Raw genomic sequence first — 20,041 nt, forward strand, 5'->3', positions numbered from 1 at the left:
GGAGCTTTTATTTCAATGTAAGTGGCAATTGGAAATTATGTTCCTTGTAGTGGAGAAGTATGCATCCACCAGGTGGGACTGTTTAGGTCCTGAGACTTGAGAGAATTGTTTCATTGAGGAGATGGTGGGAAGAATGGGATCAGCCAACCTTTGGCAAATCGAGTCGCACAACCGTTGTCCATCTAGGAAGGAGTCGGCCCCTAAATTTGACTAGCAGTCTCCTTTACTTTGCCCTTGTGGAATACGCTGGGCAGGAAGTGGAGGGAGAGTTGGGTATGTCTTTCTGACTATTTCTTTTTGTTTTGACCAATGCTCCTCTGAGGAAATGAATCAACACCTACCTTACTTGAACTATTTGGATACTCCCTCCTCAGTTGACAAGATTTTCTACAAACCTATACAGTTGTTGGTGAACTCATACCTTACACCATCTGCTTCCCTCCCTCTTTCATCCCAAATGCATTGTTTGGTCCCATACATCTTCATCATTGAGGGCAAATTGCAGTTTGGTGTAAAACTCTCAGCCCTTTGAAGGCCTGTCCTCAACATTAGTGGAAGCGGTTTCTGTTGATTTTAATTTCTCCCTTCCACTGATTAGAAATCACTTCTAACTGGGATGTGAGGAGGGATCTAGAGGAGTGTTTTGCTTTCTTCATCATATAATATACACACACATATGTAATATATACACACATACACACATATAACGTGTGCCTCTGCATTGATGCATCTTGCTTGGTAGATTCCCATGGCCACTTTTTCTGGTGTTTCATGCAACCCCTAGTTCCATCTTGTCAGTGGTGAGTTTGTGTGCCCTAGACCTTACTTTCACAGGTACTAGGAAGCCCTAATTTAGCCAACCTGTAGTTGTGAGTGGCTTCCATATATGGATTGGACAATCTGGACAAGATCTGCTTAGATCTTCCTGGATGTGTGCTGAACCCAGAACAATTCATGTAACTGTAGAAGGGTGCTGAAATATGGACTGATAGCACATGGTCAAAGTCTGGAGGCACAACAAAACTGTATGATAACTTCATCTCACAACAAAGACCTGGTTTTTCAATGTATGCGAACATTTTACTGTGCCAATAACTGGTTCTCCGACTCTTGTATGGTGATGTGCTAAATTGTTTGCATCCATTGAAAAAAAGTGGGTGTTGTGTGCATGGTACATACCTCTTCCTTGCAATGTGCCTGCATGTTTCAGGATGGTTATTTTTTTGGTAGGGCAGGGCTGGATTCTGATATGGCACAGCAAAGGGAATGTCTGAATGCTACGGTCCTCAGGCAACCGAGCCCACACTAGCTCAACCCATTGACTGACTGGGCTGACTTTGCATCAGGTGCCCCATAATATAGGATTACAAATCATGATATCTAGGTAGAATCTGGCCACCTATCCCAAGCCAGCCCCACTTCCGTACATGCAAATTCAGCAGAGACAGCATGGGTTGGGAAAATATTTGTGGGGAAATGGCTGATTGAATCTATTCATATTGTCAACATTCATAAATTCAGGGCTTTTTTGTAGCAGGAACTCCTTTGCATATTAGGCCACACACCCCTGATGTAGTCAGTCCTCCTGGAGCTTACAGTAGGCCCTGTACTAAGAAGCCCTGTAAGCTCTTGGAGGATTGGTTACATCAGGAGGTGTGGCCTAAGATGCAAAGGAGTTCCTGCTACAAAAAAAAGCTCTGCATAAATCAGCTAGATTGTCCAGTAGGTCTGATCTTTCTTTTGTAAATAGAAGAGGGAACATGAAGATGTTTGGAGAATGGGAGTCTTTAACTCTGTGAAAAAAATAGTGAGGAGAGCACATTAGATCAGGTGACCCTGAAAGTCAGGAGTCCTGAATCCTTTAGAAGTCAAGTAGTTTGTCTTGTACATTCAGAACTCCTGGATTCTGTGGAAAGGGAGCATGTTGTAGATGGAACATAGAGAACAATGCCTGGGAATGTTGGTTCGAAAGAGCACCAAATGTCTTCTCTTGTGCATATATATACATACATATATATATCACCATAGGATAGGCTTTTCTATTTCTCTCTGTAAATATGGGATCTTTCTGGACTTTGATAGCATTTTATTTGTGCAAGGGGGGGGGATGGGTGGGATACAATGTTATTATCTTGAATTTTCATACTCCAAGTTGGAGGCAATAAATCTGCCAAAGAAACTGCAACCTTTCCTGCGTGCTTTTGGTCTGACGTCATGGGATTTTTGATGACACAAAATTAACACAGAGCTTGTTGCAAAGATGCTTCAACAAGTTGACCAAGCAAAGCAAAAGTTGAGTGGGGAGAAGGAAAAGGAAAGGAAAGGTCCCCTGTGCAAGCACCAGTTGTTTCCAACTCTGGGGTGACGTTGCTTTCACGTTTTCATGGCAGACTTTTTACAGGGTGGCTTGCCATTGCCTTCCCCAGTCATCTACTACACTGAGTGGGGAGAAGACTTCTTTTTAAATACGTTTCTTGAGCTGTTTTTCTCCCTCTGGAAGACAAGGAGCTCTAGTGTCCTTACCCTCGCAGTAGGAGAGCTTGGGCAGTGGGCAATTTTGAGTAGACAAATGGCAGCCAGGAATGGCTATATAGAGCATCTCACTATTTTCCCACACTCAGTTGCAGCCTTATAAGTCCTCTTTTCAACAGTGAAATAAACCACTACTGGAAAGAGACGTATCATCATTTCTACCTCTGCACCTCTGAATGGGGCCTCTGCACCATTGTTTCCTCTGAGTTAGGGTAAGCTAGCTCAGTTTTTAGCCTCCAGCTCACACATTTTTGTCTCAGCTCAGGAAGGATGGCCCCAGAGCAAACTAATTTATGCAGTAGCCAAATTACTTGCTCGCAACTTTAATGCCAGTAGATCAGGAAGTATAATTTTTGTTCACAAGACTCCACAGCTTAGAAGAAGCCTTGCTCTGCACACATGGGTATTAAGTTCCCAGCAGGGAAAATCTAGCCCATGTCAGGTTGAAAGTCCTTTTTGCAGCCCTGCAGACTTTCTAATGTGTAAATCAGCCCTGGGAGTTTGTTTAAGGAGATGCAATGAGATCTAGGCTGGTTAAGCTAAAGTTTGAATGGGAGACTCTTAGGTCCTTAGCCACTGAATATCACTTAAGAAGCCCTAATTTTTATGGTATCTTAGGACATGTGTGAAATGCCTGAAGATACATTAAAGAACACCCAGAATGACTGTATGGGGAAGACCAACGGGGCCCAGGAAACACATCAGTTTTTCTATTTCCTGTGTTTTGGGCTTCAAACAGAAGTGAGTTTTCACAAATTTTCCTAATGTCGCAACCTTTCAAATGCTGCCATGTGAACTTCCCATTCTCAACATGCAATTTTACTGGGGGGGGGGAGAGGGGGAAGACATTGAAAATGGAGCTCTTCAGCATTGCCAGCCACTAGTTGATTCTTTTGTTTTTGGGAAGCACCAAACCTGTCATCTGATGCACTGCCAACTGCTCCTGCATTCCAGCTATAAAATATCACTTCACCTCAATCATCCAACACTGTTATTGTTGTTGTTCTGTTGCAGTCCAGTCTGACTCTTTGCAACCCCATGGACAAAGTCACACCAGGCCCTCCTGTCTTCCACCATCCTCTGAAGTCTGCTCAAATTCGTGTTTGTTACATCAGTAACACTGTCCAGCCATCTCATCTTTTGCCATCCCCTTCTTCTTTTGCCTTCTGTCTTTCCCAGCATCAGAGTCTTCTTCAGTGAGTGCTCCCTTCTAATTTGGTGGCCAAAGTATTTGAGCTTCAGCTTCAGTATCTGACCTTCCAGGGAACAGTCTGGGTTGATTTCCCTTAGGGCCTACCAGAAAATACTGAACGCAAATATGAAACATTCTGTGACTATTTAGCTACGCAATCCTGTTCTAATAGTGAAGCGTAGGTACCGTTTCCCCGAAAATAAGACACTGTCTTATATTTGTTTTTTCTCAAGAAGACACACTAGGGCTTATTTTCAGGGGATGTCTTATTTTGTATTAAGTATGATACAACAATCTACATTTATTCAAATACAGTTAAGTCATCTTCTGGAACATTGTCATAACTCTCCAGGTATTTCAGTCTTCCTTACCACTCCGCGCCAAAATGCATGGCGTGGCTATGCAGATAAGCTGCATAGCCACGCCCATCACTAGGTCTTATTATCGGGGTAGGGCTTATATTTAACAAATGCATAGAAATCCTGCTAGGGCTTATTTTTTGGGTAGGTCTTATTTTCAGGGAAACAGGGTAGTTTCATCCTCGTAACTGGCATCAATGGAAACTCTAGGAAGCCACATGTGTGCTGCTCTGAGCTTGGAGGAAGAGCCTCCATTTATTTACTTCTAATTAAATAATATTCAGAGATCAAAATGCGCAGGGAGGACCATTTCCTTTGGGTGCAAATTGGTTTCAGCTTTTCTGTGGCTCAAGCCCAGGCAGGTTACTCACTTGTTCTCAATCTCATTAGCAATGCCTTAAGCCAGATCTGGCTCTTGGACAATGGGAGGGATAGATAAGGTCTCCAGAACAGGGTATTAATAGCCTCAAGAAGGATGCATTAGTGACCCTGGGGCCAATGGACAGATCCAGCCCAGTTATTGCGATTGGGTGTGTGTGTGTGGAGGTCTCTTGCTTCCTCTACACCAAGGTGGGCTGGCTGGTCTGGAACTCTATTTGTACACAGCAATAGCCCCACTTATGTTTCTACTGTTTCCATTTTGGGGATAGTATGCTAAAAGTCTTGTTGCCCTGACCTGGATAGCCTCTTGTCAAACCTCAGAAACCAAGCAGGGCCGGACCCTGGCAAAAACTTGGGAGACCTCCTTGGAATACCAGGACTGGGAGGCAGAGGCAGGGTGCATCAAGCCACTTCTTTCAATGTCCTCCATGCCCCAATTGGGGTTGCCATGACTTCCAGGCACATGCACAAATAAATTCCCAGGAGTTCATCTGGGGATTCTCTGGAAATTAGATCTTTTAAGTGGGAGATGGATGCATAGGCACTCAACCCCTCCAAATAGCCTATGGTAGGGGACACCTGTGGTTATTTCCAAGTATACCTTAGGGCAGGGGTGTCGAACTCATTTGCTTGAGGGACATATCTTCACCTTGTCGGGCTGGGCCATGTGTGTCATAAAATGTAATGCCAAGTCAGGGAGATATAAACTTTACGAAGGACACAGTCAAACACACACACTCAGCCTAATCCACCTCACTGTCATACTGAGGCTCAGCCAACAGAAGGAAGAAATGCTTGGCTTGGTAGCTCTGCTGTGCAATTGAGAGGAGCTTTGCTTGGTAGCTCCTGTGTGATTGAGCAAGCCTGGAAAAGCAAGCGGTGACGCAGAAGGAAGCAAGAGAGGAAGGAAGCAGATGACAGTGAGTTGCTCAGGGGCCTGATAGGAGCCCCCAGGCCGCATGTTTGACACCCTGCCTTAGGGCTTCCAGAGCACTGGGGAAGAGGCCATTTTAAGATACCGTAAACAAATGCTAAAGTCTGAGTAGCAGCTTTGAGAGGCAGACCGTGACCCATGACACAAGAACTGGGTTGATAGGAGAATGACCCAATTTTTGCTGCTGCAATGCATTTTGATTTCATCAAAGACACAACTTGCTAGTTCCAGTGTCTTCTCCACACTTTTCTCTCTTGGTTTTCTGTAAGTCACAGGCAGGGCCAACTCCAGGGCAGAGTTCCCTCTGAGCTGAATGGCAGATCTGACAGAGAGAGCTTCAAACAAAGCTTCTACCCTGAAAATTCTCCTGGTCTCTGTAGGTGCTTCTGGTTTCGAATTGACTCTACCACAGACTGACAGGACTACCTTCCAGAAACTAAGACTGGCAAGTGGTTGCTCCTGCTATTGAACTCACCCCGTAAGGCCCACAGAGATCACAGAGAGAATTCCATGGTTTCTTTGCCTTTTCTAGACCGACCTTCTTGGAAGCCATGCAGGCTTGTTGCAAATGTCACATACAAGCTGCCTTGAACTCTCCAGAAAGCGATATATAAATCACCCAAGGTAAAGGTAGTCCTCTCTGCAAGCACCAGTCGTTTTCGACTGTGGGGTGACGTTTTCAACACTGGGGTGGTTGCCACTGCCTTCCCCAGTCAACTACACTTTTCCCCCAGCAAGTTGGGTACTCATTTTACCGACCTCGTAAGAATGGAAGGCTGAGTCAACCTGGAGCCGGCTACCTGAACCAGCTTCTGCTGCGATCGAACAGGTCATGAGCAGAGGGCTCCGACTGCAGTACTGCAGCTTTACCGCTCTGTGCCACGGGGCTCTTTCCATTATTATTAGGGAAAGAATAAAGTGTTTTGGGATACATCTGTGCCACTGAGAAAATGGATCTGGGAGGCTTCAGGGAAGATCAGTTCAGCTTCCACTCTTAATACTCCTCCCGAGAACAAAGCCCTTGGGATTTAAACTGATCTACCTAATCCAATGGCTTCCAGAGGAAAAGCTGGGTCAGCTGAAATGGTCACCTGCCACTGCTCAGAAGGAAGTGACTGACCATTGACTGCCCTCTGACTTGTTTGCTAAACCTGGACACCAGAGGGCTGGGGGGGGGGGGGGGCGGTGTGCAGGAAAAAGCCTGAAATCTGGTACTGGAGACAATGAATTCAGAAACTTCAGAATCCTTATTGAGGGGCGGGGAGGTGTCTGTGTGCTTCCCTGTGACTGACAGAACGAACCCTATGCTGCAAGCCATATCCATTTCAGCCTTTTTTGTGTGTGTGGCAAACTTCTGATTTGAGGGGATGGAGCCTTGAGTATGTTTGCTGCCAGCTGCTGATGCCCATGGAAGAATGCGGGTAGGGAAGAGGAGCCGCGTGCGGGGAATGGTTTTGTCTTTAGCACCCCACAGGCTCTTTGCATGGGGGCAAGGCAAAAAACACCCAGCAATGGGATGACCATGTGGGAACATCCCGTGTATCAACCCAAAACAGCCCTCTTTGGCACCCTACTCTCTCTGCAATCACCGTTCTCCCAGCTGGGGTGTGTGACTTTGCAGTGATTCAAATCCTGCCCACCCCCCACAGTCACTATTGCAAATACATTCTCCAATTCCAGAGATGATGATGATATTGGATTTATACCCCGTCCTCCACTCCGAATCTCAGAGCGGCTCACAATCTCCTTTATCTTCCTCCCCCACAACAGAACCCTGTGAGGTGGGTGGGGCTGAAAGGGCTCTCAGCAGCTGCCCTTTCAAGGACAACCTCTGCCAGAGCTATGGCTGACCCAAGGCCATTCCAGCAGCTGCAAGTGGAGGAGTGGGGAATCAAACCTGGTTCTCCCAGATAAGAGACCACACACTTAACCACTACACCAAACACCAAAGAACTCCAGTTTGACCCAGAGAGAACTCCAGTTTTCTGGGTTATACCTCTGAGGATGCCAGTCAGCTGCTGGCGAAACGTCAGGTCTCACAATGCCAAGACCATGGCCAGACAGCTCGGAAAATCTACAACAACTGATGAACTCCGGCCGTGAAAGCCTTCGACAACATATTACCCCAAATCCCCCCTTTTAAAAAGACAATCGCAGCACATAAACAAGTCTGTAGTGTTTACATTTCATCCAGCAATGCATACATTAAATCTTTAAATAATAGTTAACATTTTTTTCTTTTTTTAAAAAGACATTATAATAGGAAATGGGTTTAAAAACCAGAGGAATGCCCCTCTCTCTTTCTCCTTCGGGAGCAGGTGAAGAACTGCCCCAAACAAAGTTACAGAAATTCACGGGGAGGGGGAGGAAATCCGGGATATTGCTGAAAAACTCGGAAGCCACCCTGAAAGGACGACTTCCGCTCTACAAAACCCAGTTTCAGCTGCCTCAGGTCTAGATCTTCAAAAGGAAGCTCTCCGGAGCTACTGGCCTTCTTAGCAAAGGTTATTAAAAGTGAATTAAGATTTTGGTTTTTGGAGAGCAGAAGTGGTTCCCTTGTACTTGCCAAAAAATGCATAAGGAAAATGGACTGATTTGGGGATGATCTGAAATCCAGAAGGGGATTCATAATGGAGACATCCTGGAGTTACAGGGAAGGCTGAGGCCCAGCTGGTGATACGTGGGGGAGGGCGGAAATATGCGCCTGGACAAAGACACGTTCTAGAGGAGACGGGGTCTGAGTACAATAGAAAAGGGGCTTATTAAAATTTGGGACTCTCCAGAAAAAAAAAAGAAGTGCATTAGCTACAAAGGTGGCTGAGAAGCTCAAGGGTTTTTGTTTTGTTTTTTGGCAGTGGGGCAAGGCTGACCATGTGCCTCATTATGTCAGTATAAAAGATGTAGGCCTTCCTTGGGGTTCGGTTCAATGAAATGTCGTATGCCAAGGACAGATGTGCAAAAGTTAGATGGGGAGAGTGTGAAAGACCTGGCTCTCGTCAGCAAGACTTAGTCAGTAGCTTTTCCTAGAAATCTGGAGAGGACAAATACAGGGAACAAGAATGCCTGGTTTTGCTCACAAAAGTCACCTACCCGACTTACTTTCAACACCAGAAACCTGTCTAGGTGTGAGTGCCGATATGCTCTGACTTAGCTTCACCTATCCCGAAACAGTAATGCTGCAACGGGGCAACTGGCCTTCTCTTGCATGCAGGCTCCTGAGCTGAAAATTAATTTATGCCAAACCCATGTCCTTTCCTTATTGTCTCTAGTTGCTCTACATTCCTTCCTTTCATATGGAAACAGGGAAGATTCCCATTTGGCCCGAGATAAAAAAGCTCCAGCCCTTCAAAATTCAGGATTATGTGCAGGACCGAATCAGAGCTGTCCCTCGTGACTGCAGTTCCTCCCTGTGGTGAACAATACCAATTAGACAGAAATCCACACAGACCACAAGTGTAGGACAATCCTGCTCTAGCCGGGGACCTTTGCCCAGCACTGGGCAGCACAGCTCGAGACCTTCGCAAAAACCGGAGCTTTGGAGGCAAAGGGCGCTGCAGGAGCTTCAACAAGCTCAGCTCCAAAACCTTTAAAAGCCTCGCAGAACATGAGATGTAATGTCACAACCTTAAAAAAAGCCTTGCAGAACCTGAGTCGCCATATCAAAGAGATCCCTTAAAGGAAGGCAGAAATGGAAGACTAGACTTGAAGTCTGACTCGTGAAACGGAAGGGACGATGCCTCCAAATCAGAATTCAGAGCAAGTTCCGGCAATGGGATCTCAAGCCTGTTCCGCAAGGCTTAAAATAAAAATTTTAAAAGCCCTGGAACTAACTAATCTGGCACCCCCACCTCTCCATTTCTGTCCTCCTAATTCTAATAGGAAGCCCACCCGTTCACCCTCCTGTCTCGCCACAAGCCTATTCAACAGGAACTCACCAGACTTAAAAACAAAACCACCGTTTGCTTTCAGACAAAAAAACGGCTCAACCTTAAAAGAAAATGCAGGAGATGGGGGTGAGAAGGCGAAAGTGTTTCTAATGTTTAAGTTCCCACTGGGCATCGTTCTGGCATCATCTCCTTCTCTTCTGCAACAGGATCAGGGACAAAGATTCTAGCCACGCTCCTCTCCCGGCATACAGAGTTGTAAATGTATGGGCAAAACAAAAACAAACACCTGAAACAATTTCAGTGGTAGTCCTCTGACTGCAGTCTCTGAGCAGAAGAGAAAAAGATGGTCAGCAGGAAAAAAAAACCAGGATCAGACAGGATGTCCTGCTCAATCCACAGGCATGTGGTAAGGGAATGGTCAGTTTCTCCCCTACAACAGAAAGAGGGAGCAAACGAAGTGGGGACAACACTGCTCCTTGCTGGGGAGAATCAGAACTGTCAGTTGCGCAAACATGATGGGTGCTCCTGATGGTAGAACTGAATAAGTGTACAAAACAGTGTCCGTGTGGGTGTGTGTATAAGTTGTCTGGCTCTCTGCCGCCCCTTGCTGGTTGTCAGTATGTCTGGCTTCTTTTGCAGAATTCAGTGCCCAACGGACGAGGTACATTCAGCCCTTGTTCATATTGGTAGGTCAGAGCCAGGATACTGGTTCCTCGGAAACACAGTGTAGTTGGTTTGGCAACGAACTCTAAGGAGCCGACCTACACGCTTCAAGACAAAGCAGGTGGTACATTCAGTTCTCCTCAGACTTGCCACGTCAGAATGCAGATGAGGGAAATCAGATGATGGCCTTTTCTCCAGCTCTGGAAAGCTAGCTTGGCAGGATTTTTCACCTAGCTTTCTACCAGATGCGATCATTTCAGGCGAGTGAGATTAGTTGCTCTCACAAAGAGGGGAGCCGTTCAAACATTCAGCATCCTGATCCGCGTCCTGAGGTGATACAAGCCCAGCATGACTTTTACCACGTGCTTTTTTTTTGTTGAACGTGTAAACTAGCTCAAAGGTGGGGGGAGGAATGGACAGGTTCAGTCTGGAGGGAAATATAATCTCGAACAAGATCCGGGTTTGTAGTGCTCAGGGCTCAAGGTGGAGCGAGGTGCCGGACAGCCTTCCAAGGAGCCATCTGCCTGTGTCCGCCAACAGCTGAAGCAGCCCCCAAATGGGGAACGACTCCTCCTCTCTCTACATGAGCCCACGGCTCCCGAGGCCACAGCAGAGGCAAATCCCCAAAGGCCAAGAGGAGGCTCTGGAGGCCAGAAGGTGGGGGCAGCAAGGGTGTGGGCAGGCCATCGGAATGGCCAAGCTGCTCTGCAGTCCAAGAATCCGGGGGGGGGGGGGCAAGGAAGGTGGTTGGGTCTCATGGAGCTCCAGACAGGTGGGCTTGGCAGTAGGTCCAGGGAGGGGAGAAGTGCAGGGAGGTAACACTTGTGGGGAGGGAGTGGGGAGAATGCTGGAGCAGCCCCAGCCTCACGCCTGCTCCTGTTTCTGCTTCACAGAAATCCGTTTCTTCCGGGCGGCCAGCATCTCGTAGAAAGGGTCCACGCTCACAGCAGCTCTGGGAGAAAGAAAGAAAGAAAGAAAGAAAGAAAGAAAGAAAGAAAGAAAGAAAGAAAGAAAGAAAGAAAGAAAGAAAGAAAGAAAGAAAGAAAGAAAGAAAGAAAGAAAGAAAGAAAGAAAGAAAGAAAGAAAGAAAGAAAGAAAGAAAGAAAGAAAGAAAGAAGTGAGTCAAGCCACCCACGAGGAAATGGTGAGGTGTGGGAAAGAAGATGATGATGATGGATTTATACCTCACCCTATACTCTGAATCTCAGAGCAGCTCACAATCTCATTTACCTTTCCCCCCAACCCCACAACCGACACCCTATGAGGTGGGTGGGGCTGAGAGAGCTCTCTCAGAAGCTGCCTGCCCTTTCAAGGCCATTCCAGCAGCTGCAATCGGAGAACTGGGGAATCAAACCTGGTTCTCCCAGATAAGAGTCTGCATGCTTAACCACTACACCAAACTGGCTCGAAGCAGCAGGGTCTCTTAAGTCCTCTCCTGTTTTAGGGTGGGGGCTGATGGTAGCGGCGTAGGAGACAAGAGTGCTGGGAAGTCCAGGGAAAACAGGATGAGTGCCCTGGCTCAGCCACGGAAGCTTGCTGAAGAAGCCTCAGGGATCCTTTCTCTCAGGCTAACCAATTCCACAAAGGCTTGAGGGTTTTCTGGGTGTGTGTTGAGGATAAACTCATATATGTCCCAGATGGCCCTGGTTAGTCTGAGCTCAGAAGATAAGCAGGGTCAGTCCTGGTTAGTCCTTGGATGGGAGCCCACCGAGGAAGGAAGCCCAGGCTTGCTAAGCAAAGGCCGGCAATGGCAGAACACCTCTAAACGCCTCTTGCCTTGAAAACCCAGGAGAGGTCACCGTAAGGTAGCTGGGACTTGACACCACCAAATTCACATATGTTATACCGCGTAAGATGTAAAATGTGGTGGTAAAAGGAAATGGCCCATGAAAGAACAAAGCAGAGCCAGATAGGCCATGAAAGGTGAGCTTTGTGGCAGCAAGCCAGTGGTGTAATATAATGCACAGGCTTCGTGCTAACAGCCATTGGCTCTTCCTGTTCTGTAACCCTCTGACTATACAGCTCTATCCCCACGGCCAGCCCTAGATTGTCTGGCACCCCAGGCAAGGCTAACATCTGCCACTGCCCCCACCCCCCCGCACTGATAACATCACCAAGTCACACTGGGCAACCAATTTGGCTCCTCCAGAAGGCTGGTGCCCTAGACAATCACTAGTTTGCCTAGTGGCAGGGCCGGCCCTGTCCATCCCTTCAGGGGGAGAACAGAATGTAATGCCTTTGGTTTCTGGGAGGGATGAGTAGATGACAGGTTAAGGCTATGGGTGAACAGACTGACATAAAAGCAGCAGGAAGACTTCTGCTGAGGCATGCTTGCTACAGTTTGGAGAGAAATGCAGCCCTTCTCTCCTGGATCAAACTCAAGGAAAACTTCCTGTCTGGAGCCGGAGGGCTGAGTAGAGGGCTGACCGGTTATCCCTTGTGAGCACTGGACGTGCTTAATTATCTGGAACGGGGTGGGATTTAAGGAGTCTCTTCTCCTTAAGAGAAGTTCTCTTTTCAGTGGTCAGAGGGGTGATCCTGCCCCCCCAAAAGGACCTGGGCCTCGAACTCACTTTATGGATTTGATCCATTCATCCTTCTCTTCCTGGGTGGGTGCGGAGATGCGGTAGACCATGTGGTTTCCCTCGACCACGCGCCCATCCGCTTCTGTCTTGCAGGCTTTGATGAGCTGGCCTTTGTTGTTTGGAATGTAGAGCTCAAAACAATTCTGCAAAAGACCAATTAAGATCTTCGTCAGAGGGCCTGCTCTATTAGGCAAGAGAGCACTAACTTTTCTGTAGCAGATCCCCAATCTCTGGAACTCCCTCTACTGAGAAACTTGCATGGTGCCAGATTTACAAGCTTTTAGGAACTTGGTAAAATATGCCTTTTATCCCCCAAGACCTTCTAGATCTTCCTCCCCACTTTGGTGTTTTATTTGTTATTTTATATGCTTGCCTTGCTTTTATGCCATGGTTCTTTTAACAAGACGTTTTCTGGCTTTACCTTGGCAGCTTAGGATTTTAAGATCTGAAAGCTGCACTGCTCTAAACTGTCTTATTGCATTTTTTGGGGCTTTTGCTTTATGGTATTTGTAAATAAATGCAATCAGGAGTTCTCTAGTTCTTTCACAGTGGACCTCCTCCAACAGACTCAAGAGAAGATGCGGACAGCTGATGGGAAAAAATTGACAGCACCAAGGCTACAATCCTGTGCATGGTTACCTGGAACTACGTTTTCCTGAATGCAGTGGAACTTACTTCTGAGTAAATGGCACTGGGCTGTAAATCACACAACCGACAGTATGTGGCACTTCCCTCCTCCCATAAAAAATCCTTTAAGAAAAGGTTATTTTTTAACATTTTAATTTTTGTGTTAGGCTCTCCTGCATCAGTATAGTAAAAAAAAAAAATCTGTGCCACCTGATTGCAATGTAAATTCCACTGCTATAGCAAGATAAGAACATAAGAGAAGCCATGTTGGATCAGGCCAATGGCCCATCCAGTCCAACACTCTGTGTCACACAGTGGCCATATATATATATGTGTGTGTGTGTAGACACACACACACACAGAGCACACACTGTGGCTAATAGCCACTGATGGACCTCTGCTCCATATTTTTATCCAATCCCCTCTTGAAGCTGTCTATGCTTGTAGCCGCTTCCACCTCCTGTGGCAGTGAATTCCACATGTTAATCACCCTTTGGGTGAAGAAGTACTTCCATCTGTTTTAACCTGTCTGCTCAGCAATTTCATCGAATGCCCACGAGTTCTTGTATTGTGAGAAAGGGAGAAAAGTACTTTCTCTACTTTCTCCATCCCATGCATAATCTTGTAAACCTCTATCATGTCACCCCGCAGTCGACGTTTCTCCACGCTAGTAGTAGTTCTTTATTCACGGTCATCCGACCAGCTTAATACAAACAAAAACTGTCAAGTCTGCTGTATTGTTGTTAACATGTTATCTAACTCTGGTTCAGAAGCAAAGGATTCTGGACTCTTACTGAACACCGAATGCTGCTAGCTACCTCTGCTCCCCCCTCCCCTCTTAGCTATGTCTTTGTTGTGTAGCCTGCTTTGAAATGCTGATATGGTAACAAGATTTCGGAGCCTTCTCAAGCTGGGTGTCTGTGGGAGTGTTAAGCGCCAAGGCCTTTTGCTTGGGAACGAAAGAGTAACATCCTAGTGTGAAACTATACTGCATAGAGTGCCCCTCCCGTGGGAATCCTTTGATCTTTACCTTAAAATGCTTGGTTAATTTCTGTGTACCCCAGTCCTTCAATCTCTATCATGGTCTTCAGCTCTGTTTTCAATAAACTAGTAAACTTTGATACCAAAGACTCGTTATTGAATCCAGCCGACTTGACATTTTGAAGGACTCCCTATCTTGGAGTTCAACCTTTCCGGCAACTGAAAAGGCAATGTCCGACCAGACGCCGGATGACGGAGAACTCCCAACAAGAGCGGAGGGGGCCGAGACACCCTGGCACATCCACACTGCCAGAAGGACCGCGGCTTCCCCTCCCCAGTTTCAGCTGGTGGTCACTTCCCGGCAATACCAGCCGAGGACATCGACCACACTTATGGACCAGGCCCCGATCCGCCGGGAGGCGATCATGACCCGCCACACCAAGCGGGTGCAACTGGCTGAAGCCGCGGCTACCAACCCGGGCGAGCCGGAGGAAGGAGCCGAGGCGCCCGTGACCCAAGCCCCAGGCAGCGGGAGCGAAGGCGCGGAGTGTGAAGAGGAGGGTGGGGGGCCGAGACCCAAGGACCCACACGACGAAGACTACCAGATGTTCCGGTCGATGGTCCGCCGCGAGGTCGACGGGGCAGTGAGGGACCTCAAGGACCAACTGCAGACCCTAACCGCCCAGCTGGGGAGAGCGTTGGGGGTAACCGGGACCCGCCAGCAACAACCGGTGCCGGCGGGGCCGCGAGGGCGGCCGAGCCAACCTCCAGCCGCCGCCCCAGCGGCCCCCGCCCCGGCAGCGAGACCTAGGGGGGGGGGTCGAGAGCTGGATGCAACTTTTGACGGGGATCCGGAAGAAGTGAACTATTTTGCAATCCAAGCGAATAGCTACATGTACTACTGGGGAGACCTATTCCCTGATGAGGTGAGCCGAGTGGACTACTTGGGGTCGAAGCTGCAGGGTCCTGCTAAGAAGTGGTATGTGAGCCTGTGTGAAACCAACAGCCCGCTCCTGCACTTCGTGAACACATTCGTGCAAGCCCTACTGACCCAATACGAGGACCCCCTGCAAGAGGCCAGAGCGCTTTCAGCACTGCGGAACATGAAGCAGGGGGCCCGATCCATCCGAGAATATGCGGCAGACTTCCAGGCGAACGCCACCCGAGCCCGGAACTGGAACGAAGTGATGAAAATCAAGCACTTCACTAATGGGCTGAACCCCAGCATTCTGGATCGGGCTCTCACCCAAGCCCAACCAGACACGCTCATGGGGTGGATCCAGCTCGCGGGAGAGGTGGAACCAATCTGAAGAGAGTGGCCATGCTGCGCCAGGCGCTGGCGGCGGGCAAGGGGGGACCCAAAGCCACCCCGGGGAAGATCGAGCCCCCTAAAGCCAAGAAACCACCGGCAGTCGCTCTGGGGGGACCCCGCCGTTGCTTCCGGTGCGGCGACCCAAATCACCTCGCTTCCAACTGCCCTCAGCCTCCCTCTGGGACCGCCCCGGCACCGGGGTCGATCCGGCAGAGCACCCCGGGCCCCAAGAAAGCACCTGGCCGCCCTAAGGATGCGGTGAAAAGCAGCGCGTTGATAGTGCAGGAGGAACTGCAGGAAGAAGAGGTCCGCCTGTCCGCGGAACTGGCCGACCTCGCGTGGGAAGAGGAGCCGGCGGGAAACGACACCGACCTGCTTTGAACGGTGCCAACCAGCAGGTCGATCGGGAAAAGGCACCACTAACGGTAAAAACCACGGGAAAGCTGTACTTTGTGATGGTAAAGCTGTTGAACCCAAAATTGAAAAGATTCCTGCAGATTCGAGCCCTCATAGACTCAGGGTGCAACCGGGAACTAATCTCCCCCAAGGTGGTGGAGGCCCTGGGGCTAGAGCGCGCACAACTGCCCCACCCCATGCTGTTTGAGCAGATGGACGAGTCAGTGATGGGGGGGGGGGCCGTGCACGCAGGAAACAGAGCCATGCCCCTTGGGGATTGAGGGGCATTGGGACCTGGAGACGTTTGTCATTGCTCAAGCGTGCGGCTATCCAGTGGTGTTGGGAGTGGGGTGGCTGGAGAAACACGAGCCCCTTATCCGCTGGAAGGCACAAACCATCAGGTTCCCCGACCCAGACTGTAGCGAGCACCTATGGGACCCAGCATGGGGGCCGCGAGCGCCCGCTGCCCGAGAAAGGGCGTGCGTCCTAGTAGAGGAGGTGCCCCAGGTCCCGAGCGCCTACCGCGACCTGATGGAGGTTTTCAGCGAGCGGGAGGCCAATCAATTACCCCCCCCCATCGGAACACAGACTGTGCCACAGAGCCAATCCCCGGGGAAAGTCTACCCCGGGCCAAACTCTACCAGATGGGGTGGGCTGAGAAAAAGGAACTGCGCAAGTTCTTAGACTTGAACTTGAAGAGAGGCTTCATCAGACCCGCAACCGCCCCCCACGCGGCCCCAGTGTTGTTTAGAAAGAAGGATAATACGCTTAGACCTTGCACTGACTTTCGTGGGATAAACGCGATATCAATGTCAAATGCCTACCCCATCCCCCTCATCAGAGACTTATTGAACACGGTGGTGGTGGGGAAAATCTTCACAAAGCTCGACTTGAGAGACGCGTACTTCCGAGTGCGCATCAAGGAGGGGGATGAGTGGAAGACAGCGTTCAACACCCCAATGGGACAATTTGAGTATCTTGTTATGCCGTTTGGGTTGCAGGGGGCGCCGGGGGTATTCATGAACTTTATAAATGATGTGTTGAGAAAATTTCTGTACAAGGGGGTGGTGGTGTACCTGGATGACATCATTATTTACTCGCAGGACGAACAGTCCCATGTAAAATTGGTGAGGGAGGTGCTGACCACCCTGCTAGAGCACCAGCTGTATGCCAAACTGTCTAAATGTGAGTTTCACCGCACTGAACTGGACTACCTAGGATTCCGAGTGTCTAGGGACGGGCTAGCCATGGACCCTGCGAAAGTCCAGGCAGTCTTAGAATGGGCTCCCCCGAGGACACGTAGACAGCTCCAATCATTTCTCGGATTCTCCAATTTTTATAGAGGATTCATTGAGGGGTTCGCCCAGATCGCCCTACCCCTGACTGACCTCCTCAAGACAAAGGGGAAGGGGAGGACGCGAAACACCCCGGGGCCAAGCTAAACTGGACGCCCGCTTGCCAGGCGGCTTTCGACAGGCTCAAGCAACTGTTCACTAGTGAGCCAGTCCTGAGCCACCCGGATGAGCAAAAGGGCTTCGTGGTTCAATGCGACGCCTCCGATGTCGCAGTAGGAGCCATTCTCATGCAGAGGGATGGGGAGGGGAAGCTACGGCCCTGTGCCTACATCTCGCGGAAGTTCTCTGACGAGCAGAGAAATTGGTCAGTGTGGGACAAGGAGGCTTTCGCAGTCATGTTTGCACTAAAAACCTGGAGATCGTGGTTGGAGGGAGCTAAAGTGCCGTTCGAGATCTGGACTGATCACAAAAATCTCGAGGCCCTCACCGGAAAGAGGAAATTAAGTGAAAAGCAAATCCGGTGGGCAGGATTCTTTTCCAAATTCGATTTCACCCTAAAACACATCCCGGGGACCCGGAATTTCTTGGCCGACGCCCTGTCCAGGCTCCCGCAACACGAAAGTCAGAGGGAAGAGGTGGTTGACTCACTAATTTCCCCCACGCAAGTGGCGGCCATGGTCACCACCCGCTCACAGAAACGGAGGGAGCTAGACGGGCTCAGCCGCGAGTGCATCGCCTTGGAGACCGAAAGGGAGGGAGGTGGGCGGCCCGAGGGGGTGCAGAAGGGAAAGGACGGGTTGTGGTACAAGGGGGAGAAGCTCTACATACCGATGTCACTGAGAAAAGAAATTTTGCAACTGTGCCATTCGTCCAAGCTGGCCGGTCACTTTGGCTATGTTAAAACCTTGCACTTAGTGAACCGACAGTTTTGGTGGCCGTCCCTGAGAAAGGACGTGTCAGAATTTGTGACCGGTTGCCCGGTGTGCATAATGGCTAAGAAGAGGGGAGGGAAGCCCCCGGGTCTGTTGCTGCCACTAGAAACAGCCAAATGCCCCTGGTCCATTGTGTCCATGGATTTTATAGTAGAACTCCCTTCGTCGAGGGGAAAAACAGTCATTTTGGTGGTGGTGGAGACGTTTTCCAAACAAGCACATTTCATCCCCTGTGCCCAGCTACCCACAGCCAAGAAACTGGCAACCTTATTTTTTGACCACGTGGCAAAACACCACTCAATCCCCGACAAAGTCATTAGTGACCGTGGACCTCAGTTCGTTGCCACCTTCTGACAGGAGTTCTGCAAGTTGTTAGGGATGGAGCAGGGACTGAGCTCAGCGTACCACCCCCAGACGGACGGACAGACAGAGAGAGTGAATGGGGTGCTGGAACAATATTTGCGGTGCTTTGTGAGCCAACGCCAGTCCGACTGGGTAGACCTCCTCCCTTTTGCAGAGTATGCCTATAACAACAGTGCCCACAGCTCCACCAAGGCTTCCCCCTTTTCCACAGTGTTTGGGTATGAGGGAAAACCGATCCCGATGCTGCCAGGGGGGGGGAGATCCGGGCACAGACTCTGCCTTCGAGCAATGGTGGCAGGGACCCAGCCAATGCTGGCCGTCCATCCAGGAAAACTTAAAAACAGCCAAAGAGGCTTATAAGAGGCAATATGACAAGTCTCATGTGCCGGTCTGGGAACTAAAAGTGGGGGACTCAGTATACCTGTCAACGAAAAATCTACCCCTCTCCCAACCATCCAGGAAACTAGCTTTTAAGTTCGTGGGGCCCTTTAAGATCAAACGGGTAATTAATCCAGTAACGGTGGAATTAGATTTGCCTCCGGCACTTGGTAAAATCCACCCTGTATTTCATTGCAGCTTGCTTCGTCGGAGCCCGCACCCGACCGACTGGCACCAATCAGAGTCAACGAAACACAGTTCTGAAACGCAAAGCCATAATCGGGAGCCACTTCGAGCCCACGCTGCAGGGGGGGCTTAGGGGGGGCAGTATGTCAAGTCTGCTGTATTGTTGTTAACATGTTATCCAACTCTGGTTCAGAAGCAAAGGATTCTGGACTCTTACTGAACACCGAATGCTGCTAGCTACCTCTCCTCCCCCCTCCCCTCTTAGCTATGTCTTTGTTGTGTAGCCTGCTTTGAAATGCTGATATGGTAACAAGATTTCGGAGCCTTCTCAAGCTGGGTGTCTGTGGGAGTGTTAAGCGCCAAGGCCTTTTGCTTGGGAGCGAAAGAGTAACATCCTAGTGTGAAACTATACTGCATAGAGTGCCCCTCCCGTAGGAATCCTTTGATCTTTACCTTAAAATGCTTGGTTAATTTCTGTGTACCCCAGTCCTTCAATCTCTATCATGGTCTTCAGCTCTGTTTTCAATAAACTAGTAAACTTTGATACCAAAGACTCGTTATTGAATCCAGCCGACTTGACAAAAACAAAATCATAAAAACAAACCCATCACCTCTTACACAAAATTCCTGACTTCTACTATTACACATATTGTTAAAACTCATAACCAAGATTTACACTCTCAATTTCCCTCCTTTCCAACTGAGCAGCATAACAGAAACGGGCAATCTTAGATGAAACATCAGAATGAGCGTCAGACAGGAGGAAGGCAATTTGCTCATCCTCCTGCCTGCCCGCCAAGGACCCAAGAATCGGAGAGATTAATCTTGCCCTCAAATCATTGTAATTAGGGCAGTGCAAAATGATGTGGAGAGTTGTTTCAACCTCATTGCAATTGCAGGGGCACAATCTTTCCAGATATGGGTACCCAGCGTAACGTCCCAAAAGCACCAAAGAGAAAAGTGCGTTGAGTCGTGCTTTTGAGAAAGCTATCCGATATTTTGGGATAGTGATGTTGAAAAGATACCTGGCTGGGGACA

At 49.0% G+C, this 20,041-nt stretch overlaps 1 protein-coding gene across 3 annotated transcripts in view; it reads right to left on the minus strand.

Moving 5' to 3' along the window:
- Window positions 1–7,561: 7,561 nt before the first annotated feature.
- Window positions 7,562–20,041, minus strand: part of CYTH2 (cytohesin 2) — a 35,671-nt gene continuing 23,191 nt past the window's right edge. For all 3 annotated transcript variants that reach the window (XM_060255987.1, XM_060255986.1, XM_060255988.1), the window contains exons 11-12: window positions 12,522–12,676; window positions 7,562–10,900 (exon numbers count right to left, since the gene is read on the minus strand). In XM_060255987.1, the coding sequence (XP_060111970.1) occupies window positions 10,813–10,900; window positions 12,522–12,676 (243 nt within the window). In that variant the 3' untranslated portion in view covers window positions 7,562–10,812. The remainder of the gene's footprint in view (window positions 10,901–12,521; window positions 12,677–20,041) is intronic.

Source organism: Heteronotia binoei, chromosome 15 (genome assembly GCF_032191835.1).
Source record: "Heteronotia binoei isolate CCM8104 ecotype False Entrance Well chromosome 15, APGP_CSIRO_Hbin_v1, whole genome shotgun sequence".
Lineage (NCBI taxonomy): Eukaryota > Metazoa > Chordata > Lepidosauria > Squamata > Gekkonidae > Heteronotia > Heteronotia binoei.